General features: G+C 39.1%; 2 protein-coding genes across 3 annotated transcripts; both read left to right on the forward strand.

Moving 5' to 3' along the window:
* Nucleotides 1-8271: 8271 nt before the first annotated feature.
* On the forward strand, nt 8272-13164 carry LOC121258523 (probable N-succinyldiaminopimelate aminotransferase DapC). 2 transcript variants are annotated; one of them, XM_041160058.1, is made up of 2 exons: nt 8272-8318; nt 11824-13164. In XM_041160058.1, exon 2 carries the CDS (start codon nt 11869-11871, stop codon nt 12973-12975), a length of 1107 nt encoding a protein of 368 aa, XP_041015992.1. In that variant the 5' UTR covers nt 8272-8318; nt 11824-11868; the 3' UTR covers nt 12976-13164. The 2 variants fall into 2 exon arrangements, with proteins under 2 accessions (XP_041015992.1, XP_041015990.1); XM_041160056.1 differs by lacking the exon at nt 8272-8318 and adding an exon at nt 10195-10678.
* Nucleotides 13165-17770: 4606 nt separating this feature from the next.
* Nucleotides 17771-20836, forward strand: LOC121257890 (probable N-succinyldiaminopimelate aminotransferase DapC). The gene is made up of 3 exons (XM_041159155.1): nt 17771-17788; nt 18585-18824; nt 19600-20836. The coding sequence occupies exons 1-3, from the start codon at nt 17771-17773 to the stop codon at nt 20749-20751; spliced, it is 1410 nt and encodes a 469-aa protein (XP_041015089.1). The 3' UTR covers nt 20752-20836.
* The last annotated feature ends 705 nt before the right edge of the window (nt 20837-21541 follow it).

Here is a 21541-nt window from a genome sequence, read left to right on the forward strand (position 1 = left end):
TACGAAGACCGAAGGAGAGACCAGACTCATGACCAGGGGCCCAAACGGCCTAAGGTCGACTTTCCCAAGTATAGTGGCGGTGATCCCTATGAGTGGTTGGACAAGATCTACCACTACTTTCAAACATATGATATCCCATGCCATGAGAGGGTGTCAATAGCCTGCTTTTACCTTGAAGGCAGGGCTGGAAAATGGTGGTGTTAAATAATGGACCAGTATTATAAGGATCACCTGAGGCTGGGGTGGACAGCCTTTGAAAAAGAGGTACTTAGTCAGTTCGGACCATCACCAGTTGTCAATCACCACGAGCAACTGGCCAAGCTAAGGCAAGAGGGCAAATTCCAGCACTACATAGAGGAGTTTAGACAACTGCAGATTATGGTGAGGGGCTGGTCCGAAGAAGTTTTGATCAGCACTTTTGTTGATGGATTGAAACCTTGGCTTGCCAAGGAAATCAAACTTAGACAGCCCACAAGACTTCAAGAAGTGATGAAGATGGCTGAAATTCTTGAGGAAAGCCATGCTAGTGAGCGGCGCCCAACCCAAGACATGGGGAGCAAGTCTTTCAATATTGTGCAAACCAAATTCTTTTGGAAGGGAAGGGACACAACAACCACCACCTCCAAACCGAAACTTGAGATCAAGAAGTTGACTAGTGAAGAGGTGCAGGAGCGCATTAAGAAGGGCCTGCGTTTTAAGTGTGGAGACAAATGAGGCCCTAGTCACAAGTGCAAGGCAGCTCAAGCCTTGTTTATGTTTGAAGATGAGCCAAGTAATGATGAATCGGAAGGCAATAGTGAAACATCTAGCTAAGAGGAAGAATGCGAGGAAGCCAAATCTGGTGATACACCAGAGGAGGCCGAGCTATCATTGGGTGCCATGGCTGGCATTTCTAAACCCATGTCCATGAGGTTAATGGCATGGGTGGGCAAGTATGAAGTGATATTGCTGGTGGACAGTGGTTCCACCCACAACTTCATTAATTCCAACATTGTTAGCAAGGTTGGTCTTAAGCCCAGCCCTATTCCACCATTTGAAGTGAAGGTTGCAAGTGGTAACAAGATTCGAGAAGTTAAGATGAATGTGCAGGGAGTATGAATTGTGGCAGACTTGCATGTGCTGCCCTTGGTTGGCCTTAACCTAGTTTTGGGGAATGCTTAGCTTAAGAGCCTTGGCAAGGTCATCCATGATTATCATAACATGACAATGGAGTTTAAGCTTGGCTCCAAGAAGCGGCTTTGGACAGCCATTCCTAGTAAGGAAATAAAGTCTCGCGAGGCTTTAATGTTTGAGAAGTTATGCAAAAGCGGGGCACATTGCTTCGCCATAGTAGTGGCCAAAGAGGATGTTTTGAGGCAAGTCGAGAAAAAGGGACATGAGAACACTCACAGGGAATTAGAGCTACTGCCCGTGGAAGTTAGGCCACAGGGGGGTACTTGATGTGCCTACCACACTCCCACCTCCTAGGGAGTTCGACCACCGCATTCGGCTAGTAGATGAAGCAAAGCCAATTAATATGCCACCTTATAGATATGCCCACTTTCAGAAGGGAGAAATTGAAAGGCAGGTGGATGAGATGCTGAAGAGTGGCCTTATCCACCCTAGCACCAATCCGTTTTCTTCACCACTGCTATTGGTAAGGAAGAAGGATGGCACATGGAGGTTCTATACTGATTATAGGGCCTTGAATGAAGGTACTGTTAAAGACAGATTTCCAATTCTCATAATTGATGACATGTTAGATGAGTTGCACGGGGCCACAGTGTTTTCCAAGTTGGATTTAAGGGCCGGCTACCATTAGATTCTAATGAATGAGGAGGACATCCATAAGACAGCCTTTAGGACTCACTCAGGTCATTATGAATATCTAGTGATGCCTTTTAGTTTGTGCAATGCGCCCTCAACCTTTCAAGCAGCAATGAATAGCATCTTCAAGCCATTACTTTGGAAGTTTGTACTTGTCTTCTTTGATGACATCTTGGTTTACTCCAAGACCATTGAAGAACATAAGCAACACTTGGAAAATGTGCTAACAATTCTGGAGGAGCATCATTTCTTCATTAAGACCACCAAGTGTGCCTTCATGGAGAAGGATTTGGAGTACTTGGGCCACTTCATTTCGGGAGATGGTGTCAAAGTTGATCAGAGAAAGATCGAGGCAATGGTGGATTGGCCTCTACCCAAGGACATCTCGACTTTGAGGGGATTCTTGGGGCTCAAGGGTATTACAGACGGTTTGTCAAAGGCTATGGTATCATAGCCAAGCCACTCACAACAATGCTCAAGAATGACAGTTTTGAATGGACAACCGAGGGTAGGAAAGCCTTTGAAGAATTAAAACGGGCCATGACCAAGAGGCCTGTGTTGGTGCTACACAACTTTGAGAGGCCATTTGAAGTTTACACAGATGCAAGCAGTGAGGGCATCAGGGCTGTGGTTGTGCAAGACCGAAGGCCTTTAGCCTTCATCTCCAAGGCACTCGGGCCTATGAAGAGAGCATGGAGTACTTATGCCCAGGAACTGTTGGCAGTTGTGCATGCTGTCAAGGTATGGTGGCCATACCTCTTGGGGCACAAATTCACCATCATCACAGACCAGCAAGCTTTAAGGCATCTACTCCAGCAGAAAATAGTCATCCCTAAGCAACAAAAGTTCCTTGTCAAGTTGTTAGGATTTGAGTACGACATAGTCTATCAACCAAGCAAGGAAAATAAGGTGGCCGATGCCTTAAGCCGAAGGGAAGGCAGCCAACTACTTGAGACAGTTGGGGATAATGAGGAGTCATCAAGTTTGGCACTGAGCGAGGCTGAATGGAGAGTATGGGACAAGATCAGAGAGGTTACTCGATTGGATGCAAGGTCACTTGAGATAGTTGAGCTCTTGGATGCCCAAGGGCAAGGGGTTGTAGCCTTCAGTGTTAGAGAATGTCTCATCTTTTACAAGAATTATATGTATGTGCCAAATATTCCTAATCTCAGAAGAGAGATTCTTGATCACTTCCATAACAGCAAGGAAGGTGGCCACTCAGGGTGGTTGAGAACTTATATCCGATTGAAGCATTTCTTTTATTGGGAATGGAACAAGAATGATGTCAAGGGACTAGTGGTCAGGTGTGACATCTGTCAAAAGGCCAAGTATGACTCAAGGCCAGCAGAGGGACTTCTCCAACCATTGCCAATTCCAAACAGGATTTGGGAGGACTTGGCAATGGACTTTATAGAAGACCTACCCATTAATGGAGGGCATGAAGTGATTCTGGTGGTAGTAGACCGGCTAAGCAAGTATGCCCACTTCATCCCCTACATCACCCTTACACAGCCAAGTCAGTAGCCAAAGCATTTATCCATAACATTGTCAAGCTGCATGGGTTTCCAAGGATCATAGTGTCAGATCAGCACAAGGTCTTTATGAGTTTGTTTTGGAAGAAACTTTTTGAGTTACAAGGTAGCAAACTCAAGACGAGTTCCTCGTATCACCCACAAACAGATGGCCAATCCGAAGTGGTCAACAGGACACTGGAATAGTAGTTAAGATGTTTTTGTTTTGAGGAGTAACGGAGATGGGCAGATTATCTTCTATGGGCTGAGTTCTGGTATAACACCACTTACCAATCCTCCATTGATAAAAGCCCTTTTGAAGTGGTCTATGGCAGGGCCACCACCACTCTTGGTTAGCTATGAGAAGGGCTCAACCAAGAACAATGAAGTGGAGCAGGAATTAATCGATAGGGACGAAGTACTTGCCAAAGTTAAATGACAACTCAAGAAGGCCAAAAGTCAGATGAAGAAGTACCATGATAAAGGAAGGCGTGCCGTAACCTTCCAAATGGACGATTATGTTTACTTGAAGCTTAGACAGTTTGGGCAGAAATCGATGAGGAAAACTGCAAGTGCAAAGCTGAACCAGAAGTTCTATGGGCCATATAGAGTGTTGGAGAAACTTGGCAGTGTGGAATACAAGCTTTAGCTTCCACCAAATTCATAGTTGCATCTGGTATTTCATGTTTCCCTACTCAAGAAGAAGGTAGGTGACCCGAGTCTCAAGGGGGAGGAGTTACCCATAGTGGATCAAGAAGGAAGGATCCTCATGAAGCCCAAAGAGGTACTCGAGTACAGGCTGCATCGAAGGGGCAGGGGTAGATCCAGGGTGTGGCAAGCATTGATCCTATGGTAAGGAACATCAAGGGACGAGGGAACTTGGGAGGATTATGATGAGCTTGAGAAGAAGTATCCTCACTTGATCCTTGAGGGCAAGGATGTGCTAAAAGGGAGGGAGAATGTCAAAACCCCAAGGCGGGAGGCCACGGGCCATGCCTTGACAAGCACCCTGTCATGCCCAGACAGCCCATCGGGGGCTCTGTTGGCATGGCTTGATTGCCCACTGATCGAGACCTTGGAAAATGTTAGGCCACGGTCTTGAGGGAGTGCACAGTCAAAGCACGCGTGCGAGCGAGGTTGTCACATCTTGCTCATAGCGTGGCTAGACTGCACGCACTCCTAGTGCTGCGCTACGCGCACACACCGCGCGCATGCATGGCCTGTGCATGAGCACAGCTCACATGCATGGCCTGGGTGCCAGCACAGCGCGCGCATGCACATCCAATTTGGAATTGACGGCACGGCTGCCTAGCAGGCCCACGCAAGCTGGCATGCCGCTCAACGCCTTGGCCTTGGCCAGGGCCTTGCTGCACACGGCCTGGGCCATGCTGTTCAATGCCCAAGCACCATTAGCTTGGGCCATGCAGACCAACGCTCAGGCCCCTCTGGCCTGGGCCATGCAGTAGCCTACTATGCTCAAGTCCACCACGGTTCAACCCAGCATCACACCAACAACGCCCAACCCACACAACCTGGGCCACACTTGCAGGGACCAAAGACCAGCCAGGACCAACACAGTAGGCCAACCTGAAGACCCATGCACACCAGCAAGCAGCCCATGTCGTGGGCTCATCCAAGCCACCCATGGCTCACCAACGGCATGAGGCCTCAACCAAGAGGCGTGGAACCAGAACTGTTATCTTCTTTGTAATTATTGTCATTTGAATGCTAGTATAAGTAAGGCACTAGGCTATTGCATTTCTTTATCTTTGAACATGGACAATTTGACTTGTAAGCCTTGAAGGCACTCATGTGCTCTGACACTTAGGCTCCATTGGGTGCAATACGTGAATCCCAAAGGAGAATGTTAACCTTGAGCAATTCGGGAATCAGGGTAACCAATTGCTATCTTTGTTTTTTCTATGTCAATGTAATTCTGAGGTATTTCAGTATCGTTGCTTGTTATATATTTCATTGCATTTTCCTTTGCTTGCTGATCATTTTGCATTACTCGAGTGGGGCAACACGTAAGGCAGCCACAAATTGCCATTGAAGGGCACTCAGCCTGCACCATGCCACCATAGTCGAGTTGAAGCAAGGACAGGGACAAGCACGGTTGTTATTGCTAACTGCCCAAGCCACACGCCTAGATTTGGATACTTGTCCAGCCAAAATCGCCTCCTTACTTTGTAGGAAGTAACCGCAAGCATCAGAAACTGACTTAGCCAACCACCCACTTAACTGCTTAAAACCGCCCAACTGCTTTGCGCATGCATGCATGCATGCACGCCCACCAGCATTTCGCCCAGAAACATCCTTTGAACATTCATCCGAGTTAATCCATCACCATCCATAACCATCACCGTCAAGCAAGTGACAAATCATTTCGGTCACCATGGCACAAGGAGGGGCACGGAAACTTGGTGTTTAGGGATTTGACCGAAGTCCCTATCACTCCCCCCTTCTCTCTCTCCAATCCCTCCATCGTACACAACCCACGCCGCTGCGCACAGCCCGTAGCCAACGTTCCCATCACGCCACCGCCACCTCACCTCGAAGGCCACCCGCTCCTTCCCCCCAACCCCCGCCCGATCTCTTGCCTCCCCGAATCTAGCATCACCTTTCTCTCTCGGATTTCTTTTGAAATCGTCACTGCTAGGGGCACCGTTCTCCACCACTCACACGTCGATGCCATCGACAATCCTCCGTCGGAGTCACCTTTTCCTCCATGCCTAGCCCGATAGCCCGAGGGCAAAAGTCATATGCTACATCTCTCAGGATCCACTCCATGGCACGGAGCAACTCCTGGTCTCTCTCTCATATCTACGCCTCCTTGGTCCTGCCCCGCCACGAGAACCATGCTCTCATCTTAGAGTTATGAGGTGCTTTGTGATGGAGGTAATTAGAAATGGATTGCTACTTTAATGGATCTGGGTTATGAACATGAAGTTAGGATTTTGTTTCAATTTTTGTGTGAATGATGTAGGTGTTATACTGGCAACTCTAGGGTTTTGTTTGCTACATGAATTTGGCATGGGTTCGAGTGGGATTGTTTTTGGATTTTGATATGCAGGAGAAGTAGTGACTTGAATGGTTCTCTTGGCTCGTTTCCACCACAAAATGATTTAACAAAGTTGAAAACACTATGAGTTAATAATTCAGTGAGATAATCTTCTACTACAATGGGATCCTTATGGCAAATCAGTCTTATATACCGATCTAATCCAAACAATATTTCCATGATTTTCTTTATTTATCAGAATGGTTGTACATCCATAGTTATTCATATTATATCTTAATCATATATCATTAATGTTTTTGGGAATTACGGTTTTATTTTGTGTATCTGGTACTAATTCTTGTATTGAAGGAATGATTACTGATCTTTTGTATTAATTTGTACTTTGATGCAAAGTTAATGGAATTTTGTGTAAAACACCCATGTTGTTGCAAATTTATTTAGCAACTCGTTGTCATGGCAAAGTTGTTCTTGCTTTTGAAGAATATGGTAATTCAAAAATTTATTTAGGAGTTACTTTAGCATGACTAGTATAATCATTGGAATAAACATAGCTTAATAAGTGGCGTATATATAACTGGAAAATAGTTTCATGTGTAATGTATTATTGGAAATCAACTTTACCTTTTTCCAACTTCATGTGAAGGCCTCTTTTTACTTTTTGTACTTTAGCAAAACCAGTTTTACCGATTCTCCCTTCGTAGCATAATTGGTATGAGCCAGGATTAGAACATTTTGGGATCACACTTATATATTTTTGGAGATCAATATCATGATACAATGATTAAACATCTTCTTCCTCTATCACAAGGAATAAGAACCAGTTCATGATACAAGGATTAGATATTCAAACATCCTAGATATTTTCAACAAGATGATTGTCTGAGCATGCACAAAACTAAATTAAAATTATCCCATATGCTTTGGTTTGATTATGTAATAACAGAATAAAATCTTGTCCTGAAAAATAACTTTGCTTTAGTCATGTAAACTTGTTGCATTAATTTGAAACTGCATGTGTCAAGTACCATATATTAGTTGATTTATATTTAATGAAATTGCATATGTCAATTACTAGAGGCAAAGTAGTGAACTTTGTAGCTTTACACTGCAGCATTTACAGTTCACTACTTGAGGCTACTTCATTTTTATTGTCTTTAGGCCAATGAATTTGTAGGAAGTTGATTTTCCATATTTCTGATGGTTAAGTTTCTTGTATTATCTTTAATTTTTTTACCTTATATTTTAGAAAACTTGGTTTTATTTTTTGTTGAACTTTTGTTTTTCTTTTGGCTATATATTCTTGAACTATACAAAGTATACTTGTTTATTATGGCAATGCCTTCCACTTTCCTTTTTAGCTTATGTGTTCCCTCCCTCATCCTCTCTTTCTTAGCTTCCTCCCAGTGCAGTTACATCTATTATTCTTGAACAAGCTGTGGTTTACTCTCATTTTTCTTTCTATATTATGCTTTAAATACTCATCCTATAAAATGTGTGCTCATTTTCTTAACAGGCTTGGTATTTGATTTCATTTTAATAGTATTTACCTTTGCTTTATGTTTTATTTTTTGCTTGCTTGTGCATATAGAGGATTATAGCAAGTTAAGACCACTGAGTTATCGAGGTGCATATTTATTTGTCTTAGCTTTCTCATCAATCAGTAGGGCAAGCTATGAAAATGTTCTTAAGAAGGTACTGACTTTAATGGTATCCATTTCTCAATTTATCCTGTATTACTTTTTTTTGCTATTCCCCTCCCCCCCCAAGTCACATAGATACTTGTACTCTTTACTTTGATCTCCACGTCATAACTGAGCTATTGTCAGTTGGCATGGTGCTCTTGTTTCTTCTTGTGCCAGTGATTCAGTACACCAATAACTGAAGTTATTTATTTGTTCTAATTTCCTAACGGTGGATGCCTGAACTTCGTCAATTTGCACCCAATGTTCCAAATATTGTACTTGTTGGAACAAAGTTAGGTAGGTAACTTTTTACATTTTCATATTTTAGTTTTTACTGAGATGTGAGTAACACTAAGTTATTATTTGTATCTATTTTAGATCTTCGTGAGGAAAGTAGGCATTTAGGCAAACCAAATAGGTATTTTTAATAGGCCAACCAAAACCGGTGATTTAATAGGCAAACCAAATAGGTATTTTTAGCATTTTATTTGGAATATGCGGCGAAAGAAGATCGTTGAAAAAGGTAACTAATTGCGACAATTTTTGAAGTTCGTTGGTTTAACTTATTATTGAGTAGACAATGGCAACGAACATTCAACGCAGTAAAAATTGTTGAAAAATATCAAATCCGGCGATTTTAGAGCTTATTTCCGACGATTTTTGGCGTTGAAAAAGACTATTTTTCTTGTAATGTTATATCATCTTACAAGAGTCTAACACATCGTTTCAAGTTTATTAAATGCATCACTTTATTATACTAAAATGCACCATTTCATTTGCGCACCGTTTAACTCTTCTGCTTCTTCCTTTTAGTTCTGTTACTTCTTCCTACGTTTTATTCGCAACCGTCATGCCTCCCCAAACAAATCACTGAAAAAGAAATCATAATTGGGACATACTTGTACATTTGAAAAGATGAAGAACGCACTGAATTTGTCTTTTATTTTCAAAATGATGTTGATTTCTTATATTTTAATATGATGGGATTTATTATTTCATAAAAGGACACATACAAAATTTGTATATTTAAGACTTTGTATAGGTTATTACACTAAGATTGCTGCAAAGATATGGAAATAGTGATTGCATGTAGGGGATACAACTAATTCCGTTCCTTTTAGTTTTGTTTTAATTATACTTCCTAATTTATATATTCACATTACCTTCTTGACGTGACACCACAATATGGTACAACGTAACTTATTAAAAAAATTAAAAACATAAACATAAAATAGTAGATAAAATTTAGAGTTTTAGTGTTCATCATTTTGTGTTTTTAGGCGTTATTTTGTTTTAAATATATAATTTTTAAATAAGTCATGTAAACCATGTCAAGAAGTAAAGTGAATGATATAAATTAAAAAAGATACTAACATTACTCATGGATTAATTATCACTTGTTAGACAGGCTAGCAGTAGTTGAATCCCTTCAATACGTAAATGGGTCGGTCCATCTTGTCATGCATGGGCCCAAAACTTTTATTTAGCCCACAAATAGAGAAAAGTCATAATAAACACTTAAGGCCTAATAATATAAAAGAGTCCTGAGGTCCATGCCATATAATTAGGAGAAGAGTAATGTTACTTATTATTTTAATTTTTATTATTTTATAATATAGTATTAGATAATTAAAAATTATTTATTATATTTCATTTATAAATTTATCATTTAATATCACATCATAGAATGATAAGAGTTAAGATGATGAATTGATTTTTCTTAAAAGAATGATACTCATCATTCTATATCATATATTTTAAATTTTTATTTTATTTTATTTTATTTTTATTAAACTAATTGAAATGTTTTACTCATCATCTATATACTATATACTTTTTATTAAAAAAATAGAAAAAAAATTAAAAAAGATGTGTAGTAATGAAATATTAAGTAGAATTATTCACAAATTAGATGGTCTTTGTTAGTCGGTATTTGAAAAGAGTAATGCTTCTCATCGTTTTAATTCTTATCATTTTTTCATTATCTTATAATGTGATATTAGATAATTAGAAATTATTTATTATATTTTATTTGTAAATTTATTATTTAATATTATATTATGAAATGATAATAAGATAATAAGAATTAAGATGATGAATAAATTTTTCAGTAAAAAAACAAATGGATTAATCCGACGAATGTCACGCTGGGCCCCACACCTTGTCCTCCCAAGATAGAAAACCCAATGAGAGGCAGCAACCCAAATGGTCAAATATTCAACGCCAACGTGGCACATGGCGGTGGCATGAAACCATGTACAAAGGCTTGGCCCCACACCCTATCCTCCCAAGTCCCACCACCTCACTTGATTCCCGGCTGCGCAGCCGCACGTCTATACAGAGCTCAGTATTTTTGTTTATTTATTTTTATTTTTTCTTTCCTTCCTAATCAAACTCCGCTGCACAACCCTTAAAACATCAGTCAAATTCATCTGGACATGTTCTGAAATGCGATTGAAGCCATTGTCATTGACCTTGCTTTCCATTTCCAAGCACTTGAGTGAAAGCCCCGGTGGTAGGCTTAGGGGCGGAATCAAACGTAGCTGCGGTTACCCATCTTTCTAAGTTTCTTCGCCGCCATGTCCACCGTTTCTACTGAGAAAGACACCTTTTCGGCTCCTACCCAGTCCATCCCCAAGTCGCCTCAACCTTTGCAGGTATTACCCAATTTGATTTCCGCTATATATATATATATATATATTGGCGTCTGGTTTGAAATGAAATGGGTTTTCCCCCTTTTGGTAAATATAAGAAAAACTCTTCCTAGTTTTAGCCTTTATAATTTGTATACTTGATGTCAATCTAAAAAGAATGGCTTGATTGGGAAATAGGTTGGTATTTCGTTTCTTTGGTAATTAAGCGTGCCTTTCTTTCTTTCTTCTTTTCTTCATACAATCTGAATATTTCTTTGCGAATAAAAAATTAATATGACCAACTTCCCCCACAATCATTATTATCTCTATGCTACTAATTGGTTCTTTAATTTTGTTTTCAATGGAAAATATAAGGTCCTTCCCTCGATTCACTTGCCCACTTTAGCGGAATTGCGGGGCTCTGTTTGTTATACTCAACTTTTACTTTTAGAAGAAATTGAGGCTTTTATTGTGTTAGAAGTCTTGAGTCATTTCATAAAATTTCATCTCATTTCATCTCTCAAAAAATTCCTCTCCGTCTTGAGTCATTGCTGTCCGTCTCTGAAAACGTTTTCTCTCAGAGAAAATGTGCTACATGGCCATTCCTGAGTCATTGCAAATATTACCATATTGACTATAATTCAATCCAAAAGTTAGCTACAATATTTGGTTTTATGAAATCCTCCTCCTGAAGCTGAAACATATCGTAATATGATCAATTCAAAAGTTAACTTTCAAATGGTCCAAGATCCCTTTCCAATCTTCTTAGGGAATTCAGTGTTTGGATTTTTAAATGAGATGAACGCGTATGTTGACAGAAACCAAGGAGTTACCACGTATTGGGTCATCGGGAACTATTCTCTTCAGCAAGTATCCGCTGGCCTCTCTCTCTCTCTCTCCACTTTCGTTAAATCCTGTCCGTCTTGTTTTAGTTTTAGCAATATGTAATTCGGCCTCTCACTTTATTACCTCCAGAAGCTTTTGACATCTAAGGTTCTGAACTAGATGTTTGAAGTTGATAAAATAACCTTTCGAGCATTGGTTAGTGCCCTTCTTATGGCTAAACCTTCTATTCAGTTTTCTTTTCTAAGAAAAGGAAATGAATTGTTTACCATTATTTTATTCTGTCAACTATTCCTAATTCTAATGAATTGGCCTTTTTTTGTCAGGTTGCAAAGCGGTTGGAGAAGTTCAAAACGACAATTTTCACACAAATGAGTAGTCTTGCCATCAAGCATGGGGCAATTAACCTTGGCCAAGGCTTTCCCAACTTTGATGGTCCTGAGTTTGTAAAGGAAGCAGCAATTCAAGCCATTAAGGATGGAAAAAATCAATATGCTCGTGGATTTGGAGTTTCAGAATTAAACAATGCTGTTGCCGAACGGTTCAAGAAAGACACTGGACTTGTGGTGGACCCTGATAAAGAAGTTACTGTTACCTCTGGTTGCACTGAAGCAATTGCTTCTACTATTTTAGGGTTGATAAATCCCGGGGATGAGGTGATCCTCTTTGCTCCCTTTTATGATTCATATGAGGCCACTCTCTCCATGGCTGGTGCCAATATTAAATGTGTAACGTTGCGCCCACCAGATTTTGCTGTCCCCATCAATGAGCTGAAGTCTGCTATCTCAAAGAATACACGTGCAATACTTATGAATACTCCCCATAACCCAACTGGAAAGATGTTCACCAGAGAAGAACTCAATCTGATTGCATCTCTCTGCATTGAGAATGATGTGTTGGTTTTCGCAGATGAAGTTTATGATAAGTTGGCTTTTGAAATGGATCACATTTCCATGGCATCTCTTCCAGGAATGTATGAGCGTACTGTTACTATGAATTCGTTGGGTAAGACATACTCCTTAACAGGGTGGAAAATTGGGTGGGCAATAGCTCCTCCTCATTTGACGTGGGGAGTGCGGCAGGCACATTCTTTCCTCACTTTTGCTACTTCCACTCCAATGCAGTGGGCAGCATCAGTTGCACTTAGAGCCCCAGACTCTTACTATGCGGAGCTTAAGAGAGATTACATGGCAAAGAAGGCAATTCTGGTGGAGGGATTGAAGGCTGTCGGTTTCAAGGTATTTCCATCAAGTGGAACCTACTTTGTGGTTGTAGATCATACCCCTTTTGGGCTGGAAAATGATGTTGCTTTTTGCGAGTATCTGATCAAGGAAGTTGGGGTTGTAGCAATTCCGACCAGCGTATTTTACTTGAACCCTGAAGATGGAAAGAATCTGGTGCGATTTACATTCTGCAAGGATGAGGAAACACTGAAGGCTGCAGTTAAGAGGCTGAAGGAGAAGTTGATGAGAAAATAATGCTGATGTATGTATTTAAATCACTTAGGACTTGAGTCATTCATCGGATGGAAGTGTTCGTGTTGCAATGTTAAGCACTTGAGGTTGAAAGTGAAGTATTTTTCTGTATACCAATTTGAAGACAAGTTTCTCAACTCATGATTTATCTAAATTGTCAGTAAAAGGATACTAGTGACTTTGCTTGCTTAAGATACAAAGATTTGGCTCTAGGACTAAAAGCAGAAAATATTTAAACTCTTCCATGCCAAGATAATATTGGAGAAAAAGAAAAAAGGGGAAAGTAAATAAATGAAAATGCAATAGAAACATGTATTATCTTTTTGTTCTTTTAGGGTCTTTAACATTCCCTTTTACCTTTTTCTTTTTCTTTCTCCTCCTCTTTTCCTTTTGCCTTGTGTTGAGCAAGGAATGTTCTGTTCTGTTTTGAGTTCGAGGCAAGAGCTCTTATCGATGGAATCGTTTGGCACCTCCATGTCTTCGTACAAAAATTATCCCCAGCTCTTGTTTGAATGAAGGGCCTTAAAACTTGTGAATTGGTGGAAGATCACGGGCGATACTGGCTGCCCCATAAGTTGCAGCTTGACGTACAAAAGTAGCATTCTTCTTCATTGCCACAACCCGAGCCCCCGCTGCCAATGAACCAAAATCCCAATGTTCAACAGCAACATCTTCTACTTGGTCGATCAGGTAGCTTTTTTCTTTGGTGCCTCTTTCCTTAACACCCAAGCCTTCTAATTAGGATGTTGCTCACTTCCAGTTCAACAAACACTTCGGGCAGTGATCCGACCTCCCCCAAGATTATGACCCACCAAGATTATATCAGAACGAGTCGTGTTCTGGTCAATTGTTGTGTCAACCCCAACTAGACCTCCTCGCACCGCAAAATGCAGCTCATTCTGCACTGCCTACAGTGAAACCCCTCTTGTGAGTACCAGCGAGCAGTTGAAATTATCATTCGCGTCTTTCATCACGATCCTTTAGGGTGAACTTCAACGATTCAATTCACCTTGAAATTATCATTCCTCTTGCAACAGCCATTCCTCTTATTTCACCCTTATCCTCAGCTGCGTTAATAAGTTTGCTCAACCTCTCAGTACACAACAAAAACAAGTAGGGGATATTGGATTCCCTTGCCTAATATCTTGTGAGGGGTATATAACATCACCTGCTCTTCCATTCACCAACATAGCATAAGATACAGAAGTTATACAATCCATAATCAACCCAATCCATCTTTCCCTAAACCCCATTCTCTGCATGACAGCTTTCAAAAAGTCTCATTCAACCTTATCATATGCTTTTGAGATGTCCATTTTCAATGCCATACTTCCTCTTTTTCTCTTAGATCTAGTCTTCATGGAATGCAGTGTTTCATAAGCTGCTATTACATTATCCAAGATCAACCTACCAAGGATGAAGGCACTATGATTCTTAGCAATGATCTTATCGAGCACCAACTTAAGTTTATTTGCAGGAGTCTTCAATATTAGCTTGTACAAAATATTGCACAAGCTAATTGGTCTATAATCACCAACCTTCTTAGGCTCAGGCACTTTTGGAACAAGGGCCACATAAGTAAAATTGATGGAGTTTTCAAACACACTCCCATTCAAGAAACTCAGAACTATAGCACACACCTTATCCCCTACTATATGCCAATAGGTTTGATAAAAGCATGCTCCAAACCCATCAGGGCCAGGGGCTTTCAAGGGACCCATCTGCTTAAGGGCTACCACAACTTCATCCCTTGTGAAAGGTTTTTCCAATTCCATTCTTTCAATTATGAAGCAGCGTCCATAACTGAAGATATTTGGTTCTTTTTTCTTTACTGCTTAATACAAGCATGAAAAAAACTTAGTATTTTTATCTCCTAAGGAATACCAATTCGTTTTTGCCCTCTGTCTCCACCTTATATCCTCATTCTCCAATAACAAACCCACCTCCTGTTGCAAGCTGTGAAGTTTTGCAAAATTATGAGGCCATTCTCTATCTTGTAGCTCCTTTATTCTTCTATTTAATTGTTCAATATCATTACATCTCTCACCCTCCCTTCTTCTAAAAGTGTTGCTCAGCTTACCACTACACTCTCTCAACATCTTTTGAACACACACAAGAGGATCCCTGCCAGCCTGAGGAGTATTAACCCAAACTGTTCTAATTAACTCTTCACATTCCTCCTCCCTTATCCAACTTGCCTCAAGCTTAAAGGAAAACTGCCTTCTAGAGAAGCACCTCCTATCCTTCCTCACATACATCATGATTGGATGATGATCTCACCTGCTTGTTGTGAGCCCTTCCACTTTAACCTTCCCAAACATATTAATCTATTCATTGTTGACCACATATATGTCCAACCTTTCCTTAGTAAATGTGTGGTTTGAATGTCTGTTACTACAAGTAAAAAAATTACCACTCATTCCCACATCCACCAGCTTGTTTACTTCTAAAGCTTCTCTAAAACTCGAGATCGACTTCTCCTCTCTTCTATTGTCTCCCCATTTCTCATCTTGTGATAACAGCTCATTGAAGTTTCCAGTTATACACCATGCCCCTCCATCAGGTGGAGACAATTGCTTGAGAAGCTCTCACGACTACCACATCTTGCTTGCATCAAGATGTCCATAGAACCCAATAAAATGCCAACTTCCTTGACCCCCACCTTTAACAAAGGCATTAATATGCCACTATGAATAACTCTCTATTACTACATCATCCTCCATCTCCCAAAACAAGGCCAGACCACCTTTTCTTCCCAAAAGATTAATAACCCAACACCCTTCCATCCTCAACCTCCTCTTTAATTTTTCAACAGCAACAACTTTTATTAGTGTTTTAATGAGCAACTCAATTTTGGACCTCTTATGCTTCACCAAAAGATAAAGATCTTAAACTGTCTGAGGGTTTCCAAGCCCTCGACAATTCCAACATATAGTATTCATAATGTCAGGGGGTGCTGCAGAGTAGCCACCACCCCTAGTCTGTCATCACAGACCATAACATCACTACTTCTCATTTTCTTCCCTTCCACTCGCATATCACCATCTTCCCCCACACACTCATTACCTCTTTTTACCTTAGAACTTGAGCTAGTAGACTTACCTGACTTAGGCCTAGTTCTAGCCCTCCTCTTCCATCGTGAGGACTTTGTATAATCCTGGTTCTGCTCAGCTTCATTGGAGCTCGATTTCTCAATTCAAAAATTATTCTTCTGCACAACAATCTGTACATCAGCCATACTTATAGTCGAGCCAATCTCCAGTTCATTCACCTCTTGATCATCAGTCTCCACACATATTGGAGATTGAATCACCTGTTCTTGAGGTTTTAGAAGTAGCACCTGGTCTTCAACCAGTAGAGAGCACATTTTATTCACCCATTCCCCTCCATAACTACCTCTTCCACCCTCCCGGCCCCCTGAGCCTCCCTTCCCTGTTCGTCATCTACATGATTAGTATTTGAACAATCACCCATCTCTTCCCTTCCTCCTCTCATTTTCTGCTCTCTAACATTAATTGATCATTTTCTAGTTTGAGGTAATGCTCGAAGCCAAACACCATACTGGCCTACACTCCCATCACTCTCCTTACACTCATCCTTTCCATGGACAATTTTTTCACAATTAAAGCATAATCTATGTAACTTTTCATACTGAAAAGGTACCCACCTTTTCCTTCCATCCACAACAATGGTCCTACCTTGAGCTACAGGTCTTCTCAAATCACATTGCACCTTCACCCTCAGACATCTCCCCCAAGCCGAGCCATCCTCCTTCACATCAACCTCCATAACCTTCCCCATCAAACTCTCAATTAGTTCCCACATCTGCTTATTCATATAAGTCAAAGGCAAATTTAACATTTGCACCCACAAATAAGCATGATCAAAATCAAACAGACTAAGTTGCATTACCATCAAAATCAAGCAATGCAAATAAGTAACTGTCGAACAACTATGGATAGCCATCAAGAACCTTAAGTTATCGCACTAAATTTGTCTTTTATGTTCAAAATGATGTTGATTTCTTCTATTTTAATAAGCTAGGATTCATTATTTGATAAAAGGACATGTACGGAATTTATATGTTTGAGACTTTGTATAAATTATTACACTAAGATTGCTGCAAAGATATAGAAATAGTGATTGCATGCTGGGGATACAACTAATTCCGTTCTTTTTATTTTTGCTTTTATGGAGACTGAAAACTCAACTTCATGGACTAAGAGAAATGTTACTATACTCCCTAATTTATATCACTCATTTTACCTTCTTGACGTGACACCATAATGTGGTGTGACATGATTTGTTAAAAAAAATTAAAAGTAAAAACACAAAAGGTTTGATGAAATTTAGGGTTTTAGTCTTCATAATTTTATATTCATAATTTTGATTTGAATATATATTTTTTTTAATAAGTCATGTATGTCACGTCAAGAGAGCAAAGTGAGTGAAATAAATTAAGATAACATTACTCATGGACTAATTGTCACTGGTTATTCAGGGTAGAAGTAGTTGAATCCCTTCAATATGTCACTTGTTATTCGTTATGCATGGGCTCAAAACTTTTATTTAGCCCACAGATAGAGGGAAATCATAATAAACACTTAAGGCCTAATAATATAACAGAGTCTAGCTGGTCCATGCTACATAATATTTTAAATATTTATTTTATTTTATTTTATTCTATTCTTATTAAATTAATTAAAATATTTTACTCATCATCTATATATTATATATTTTTTATAAAAATAAAAATATATGGTGTGTAAAATGCTCAGCAGAATTATTAACAAATCAGATGGGTCTTCATTTGTCGGTATTTGAAGAACAATTGGATTAATCCAACGAATGTCACACTTGGCCCCACACTCTGTACTCCCAAGTTAGAAAACCCAATGAGAGCAACCCAAATGGTCAAATATTCAACGCCAACGTGGCAGATGGCAGTGGCATCTGCCATGTCCTCCTCCCGAGGCTTGGCCTCCCAAGTCCCACCAGCATTTTTGTTTTTTTATTTTTATTTTTTCTTTCCTTCCTAATCAAACTCCGCTGTATAATCATTAAGGTAAATTTGGATATAAAAATAATTTTATATTATCTCATTTTATTTTTTTTTATTATAATTTTTTAAATTCTTATATAAAATATAATAAATAATTTAATTTTTTAAACTTTTAAAATAATGGTATTAAAAAAATTATGCTAATGAAAAGGAAAATATTAAATCTCCCGTTAGAATTCCTGCTGGAGTCTAACAAATGTATTTTTATGTATTTTTTTAAAATTTTTTATATAAATTTTTTTAATAATTTTAAATATTTAAAAAAATAAAAAAATATAATATTATTAAAAAATATTTTCTTAATCATGAAATAAAATAAAAAATTATAAAAAATATCTTTTATGATTTTTTATTTTACTTTATAATTAAAAAAGTATTTTTTAATAAATTTTTTTACTTTATGATTAAAAAAATATTTTTTTAATAATATTTTACATTTATTTTTTTAAAATATTTAAAATTATTAAAAATTTTATATAAAAAAATAACTTAAAAAAAACACATAAAACAATACACTCAAGCGGGAGCCCCCGCTGTAGCATTGTCCTAGTGCAAAACATCAGTCAAATGCACCTGGACATGTCCTAAAATGCGATTCAAGCCATTGTCATTGACCTTGCTTTCCATTTCCAAGCACTTAAGTGAAAGCCTCGGTGGTAGGCTTAGGGGCGGAATCAAACGTAGCTGCGGTTACCCATCTTTCTTCGCCGCCATGTCCACCGTTTCTACTGAGAAAGACGCCTTTTCGGCTCCTACCCAGTCCATCCCCAAGTCGCCTCAGCCTTTGCAGGTATTACCCAATTTGATTTCCGCCATATATATATATTACCATCCTCTACTTGATGTCAATCTAAAAAGAATGGCTTGATCGGGAAATGGGTTGGTATTTCGTTTCTATGGTAATTAAGCGTGCCTTTCTTTCTTTTCTTCATACAATCTGAATATTTCTTTACTGTTAGAAGTTTTCAGAAAGGAAAAGGTTCAGAGAAAATGACATGGCCATTCTGGAGTCATTGCAAATATTACCATATTGACAATAATTCAATTCAAAAGTTAGCTACAATATTTGGCTTTATGAAATCCTCCTCCTGAAGCTGAAACATATCGTATTATGATCAATTCAAAAGTCGACTTTCAAATGGTACAAGATCCCTTTCCAATCTTCTTAGGGAATTCAGTGATTGGATTTTTAAATGAGATGAACACGTATGTTGACAGAAACCAAGGAGTTACCACGTATTGGGTCATCGGGAACTATGTTCTTCAGCAAGTATCTGCTGGCCTCTCTCTCTCTCCACTTTCGTTAAATCCTGTCCGTCTTGTTTTAGTTTTAGCATTATGTAATTCGGCCTCTCACTGTATTACCTCCAGAAGCTTTTGACATCTAAGGTTCTGACCTAGATGTTTGAAGTTGATAAAATAACCTTTCGAGCATTGGTTAGTGCCTTTCTTATGGCTAAACCTTCTATTCAGTTTTCTTTTCTTAGAAAAGGAAATGAATTGTTTACCATTATTTTATTCTGTCAACTATTCCTAATTCTAATGAATTGGCCTTTTTTTGTCAGGTTGCAAAGCGGTTGGAGAAGGCCAAAACGACAATTCTCACACAAATGAGTAGTCTTGCCATCAAGCATGGGGCAATTAACCTTGGCCCAGGCTCTCCCAACTTTGATGGTCCTGAGTTTGTAAAGGAAGCAGCAATTCAAGCCATTAAGGATGGAAAAAATCAATATGCTCGTGGATTTGGAGTTTCAGAATTAAACAATGCTGTTGCCGAACGGTTCAAGAAAGACACTGGACTTCTGGTGGATCCTGATAAAGAAGTTACTGTTACCTCTGGTTGCACTGAAGCAATTGCTTCTACTATCTTAGGGTTGATAAATCCCGGGGATGAGGTGATCCTCTTTGCTCCCTTTTTTGATGTGTTTGAGGCCACTCTCTCCATGGCTGGTGCCAATATTAAATGTGTAACGTTGCGCCCACCAGATTTTGCTGTCCCCATCAATGAGTTGAAGCCTGCTATCTCAAAGAATACACGTGCAATACTTATGAATACTCCCCATAACCCAACTGGAAAGATGTTCACCAGAGAAGAACTCAATCTGATTGCATCTCTCTGCATTGAGAATGATGTGTTGGTTTTCGCAGATGAAGTTTATGATAAGTTGGCTTTTGAAATGGATCACATTTCCATGGCATCTCTTCCAGGAATGTATGAGCGTACTGTTACTATGAATTCGTTGGGTAAGATATACTCCTTAACAGGGTGGAAAATTGGGTGGGCAATAGCTCCTCCTCATTTGACGTGGGGAGTGCGGCAGGCACATTCTTTCCTCACTTTTGCTACTTCCACTCCAATGCAGTGGGCAGCATCAGTTGCACTTAGAGCCCCAGACTCTTACTATGCGGAGCTTAAGAGAGATTACATGGCAAAGAAGACAATTCTGGTGGAGGGATTGAAGGCTGTCGGTTTCACGGTATTTCCATCAAGTGGAACCTACTTTGTGGTTGTAGATCATACCCCTTTTGGGCTGGAAAATGATGTTGCTTTTTGCGAGTATCTGATCAAGGAAGTTGGGGTTGTAGCAATTCCGACCAGCGTATTTTACATAAACCCTGAAGATGGAAAGAATCTGGTGCGATTTACATTCTGCAAGGATGAGGAAACACTGAAGGCTGCAGTTAAGAGGCTGAAGGAGAAGTTGATGAGAAAATAATGCTGATGTATGTATTTAAACTTGAGTCATTCATCGGATGGAAGTGTTCGTATTGCAATGTTAAGCACTTGAGGTTGAAACTGAAGTGTTTTTCTGCAATTTGAAGACGAGTTTCTCAACTCATGATTTATGTAAATTGTCAGTAAAAGGATACCAGTGACTTTGTGATAGGTGATCAGCTTTTAATTTTGACTTCCAAGCTTAGAAGCTGTCAAAGTAATACGAGGGTAAATTTCAATATCAAATTCACAGGGACAATGAGAATTTAGTAAACATTTCATATTTGCAAGATAACATATTATCATTTGTGGTGACAAGAAATTTTGAAATGATAAGAAACAGTAAACTAAATGATCTAGCAATGAACAAAAAAATAAGAAATGAGAAATAAATTTCAAAAGTTAACCACTAACTATATCGACACCAAAATGGGGCTATTTACTAAGGGAGTGTGGAATGAATTAAGAGTGAAATTGTTGGGAAGTTCAAGCACGAGTAAAGCTGAAAATAAAAGTGAATCTATTTTTCTAAAATTACTAAGGATCAAGAGATTTAAAGAAAATGTGTAGAAGTTGACTTAAACTTGTAAGAAGCAATAAAACAAACACTTGGGATGCAATTTTCGCCCACTGATTTGGTGATGGATTAACTTCTTTTTTCATCTTCTTTCGACCATTCTCTCATTCTTAGAAATCATGGTCGGATAATATAGCAATGAACCATAATTTTTAATTTAATAAAACTACTTGATAAATTATATGATAACTATAAAATATTGAAAGAAAACCAT

This window comes from Juglans microcarpa x Juglans regia, chromosome 3S, assembly GCF_004785595.1.
Source record: "Juglans microcarpa x Juglans regia isolate MS1-56 chromosome 3S, Jm3101_v1.0, whole genome shotgun sequence".
Classification (NCBI taxonomy): domain Eukaryota; kingdom Viridiplantae; phylum Streptophyta; class Magnoliopsida; order Fagales; family Juglandaceae; genus Juglans; species Juglans microcarpa x Juglans regia.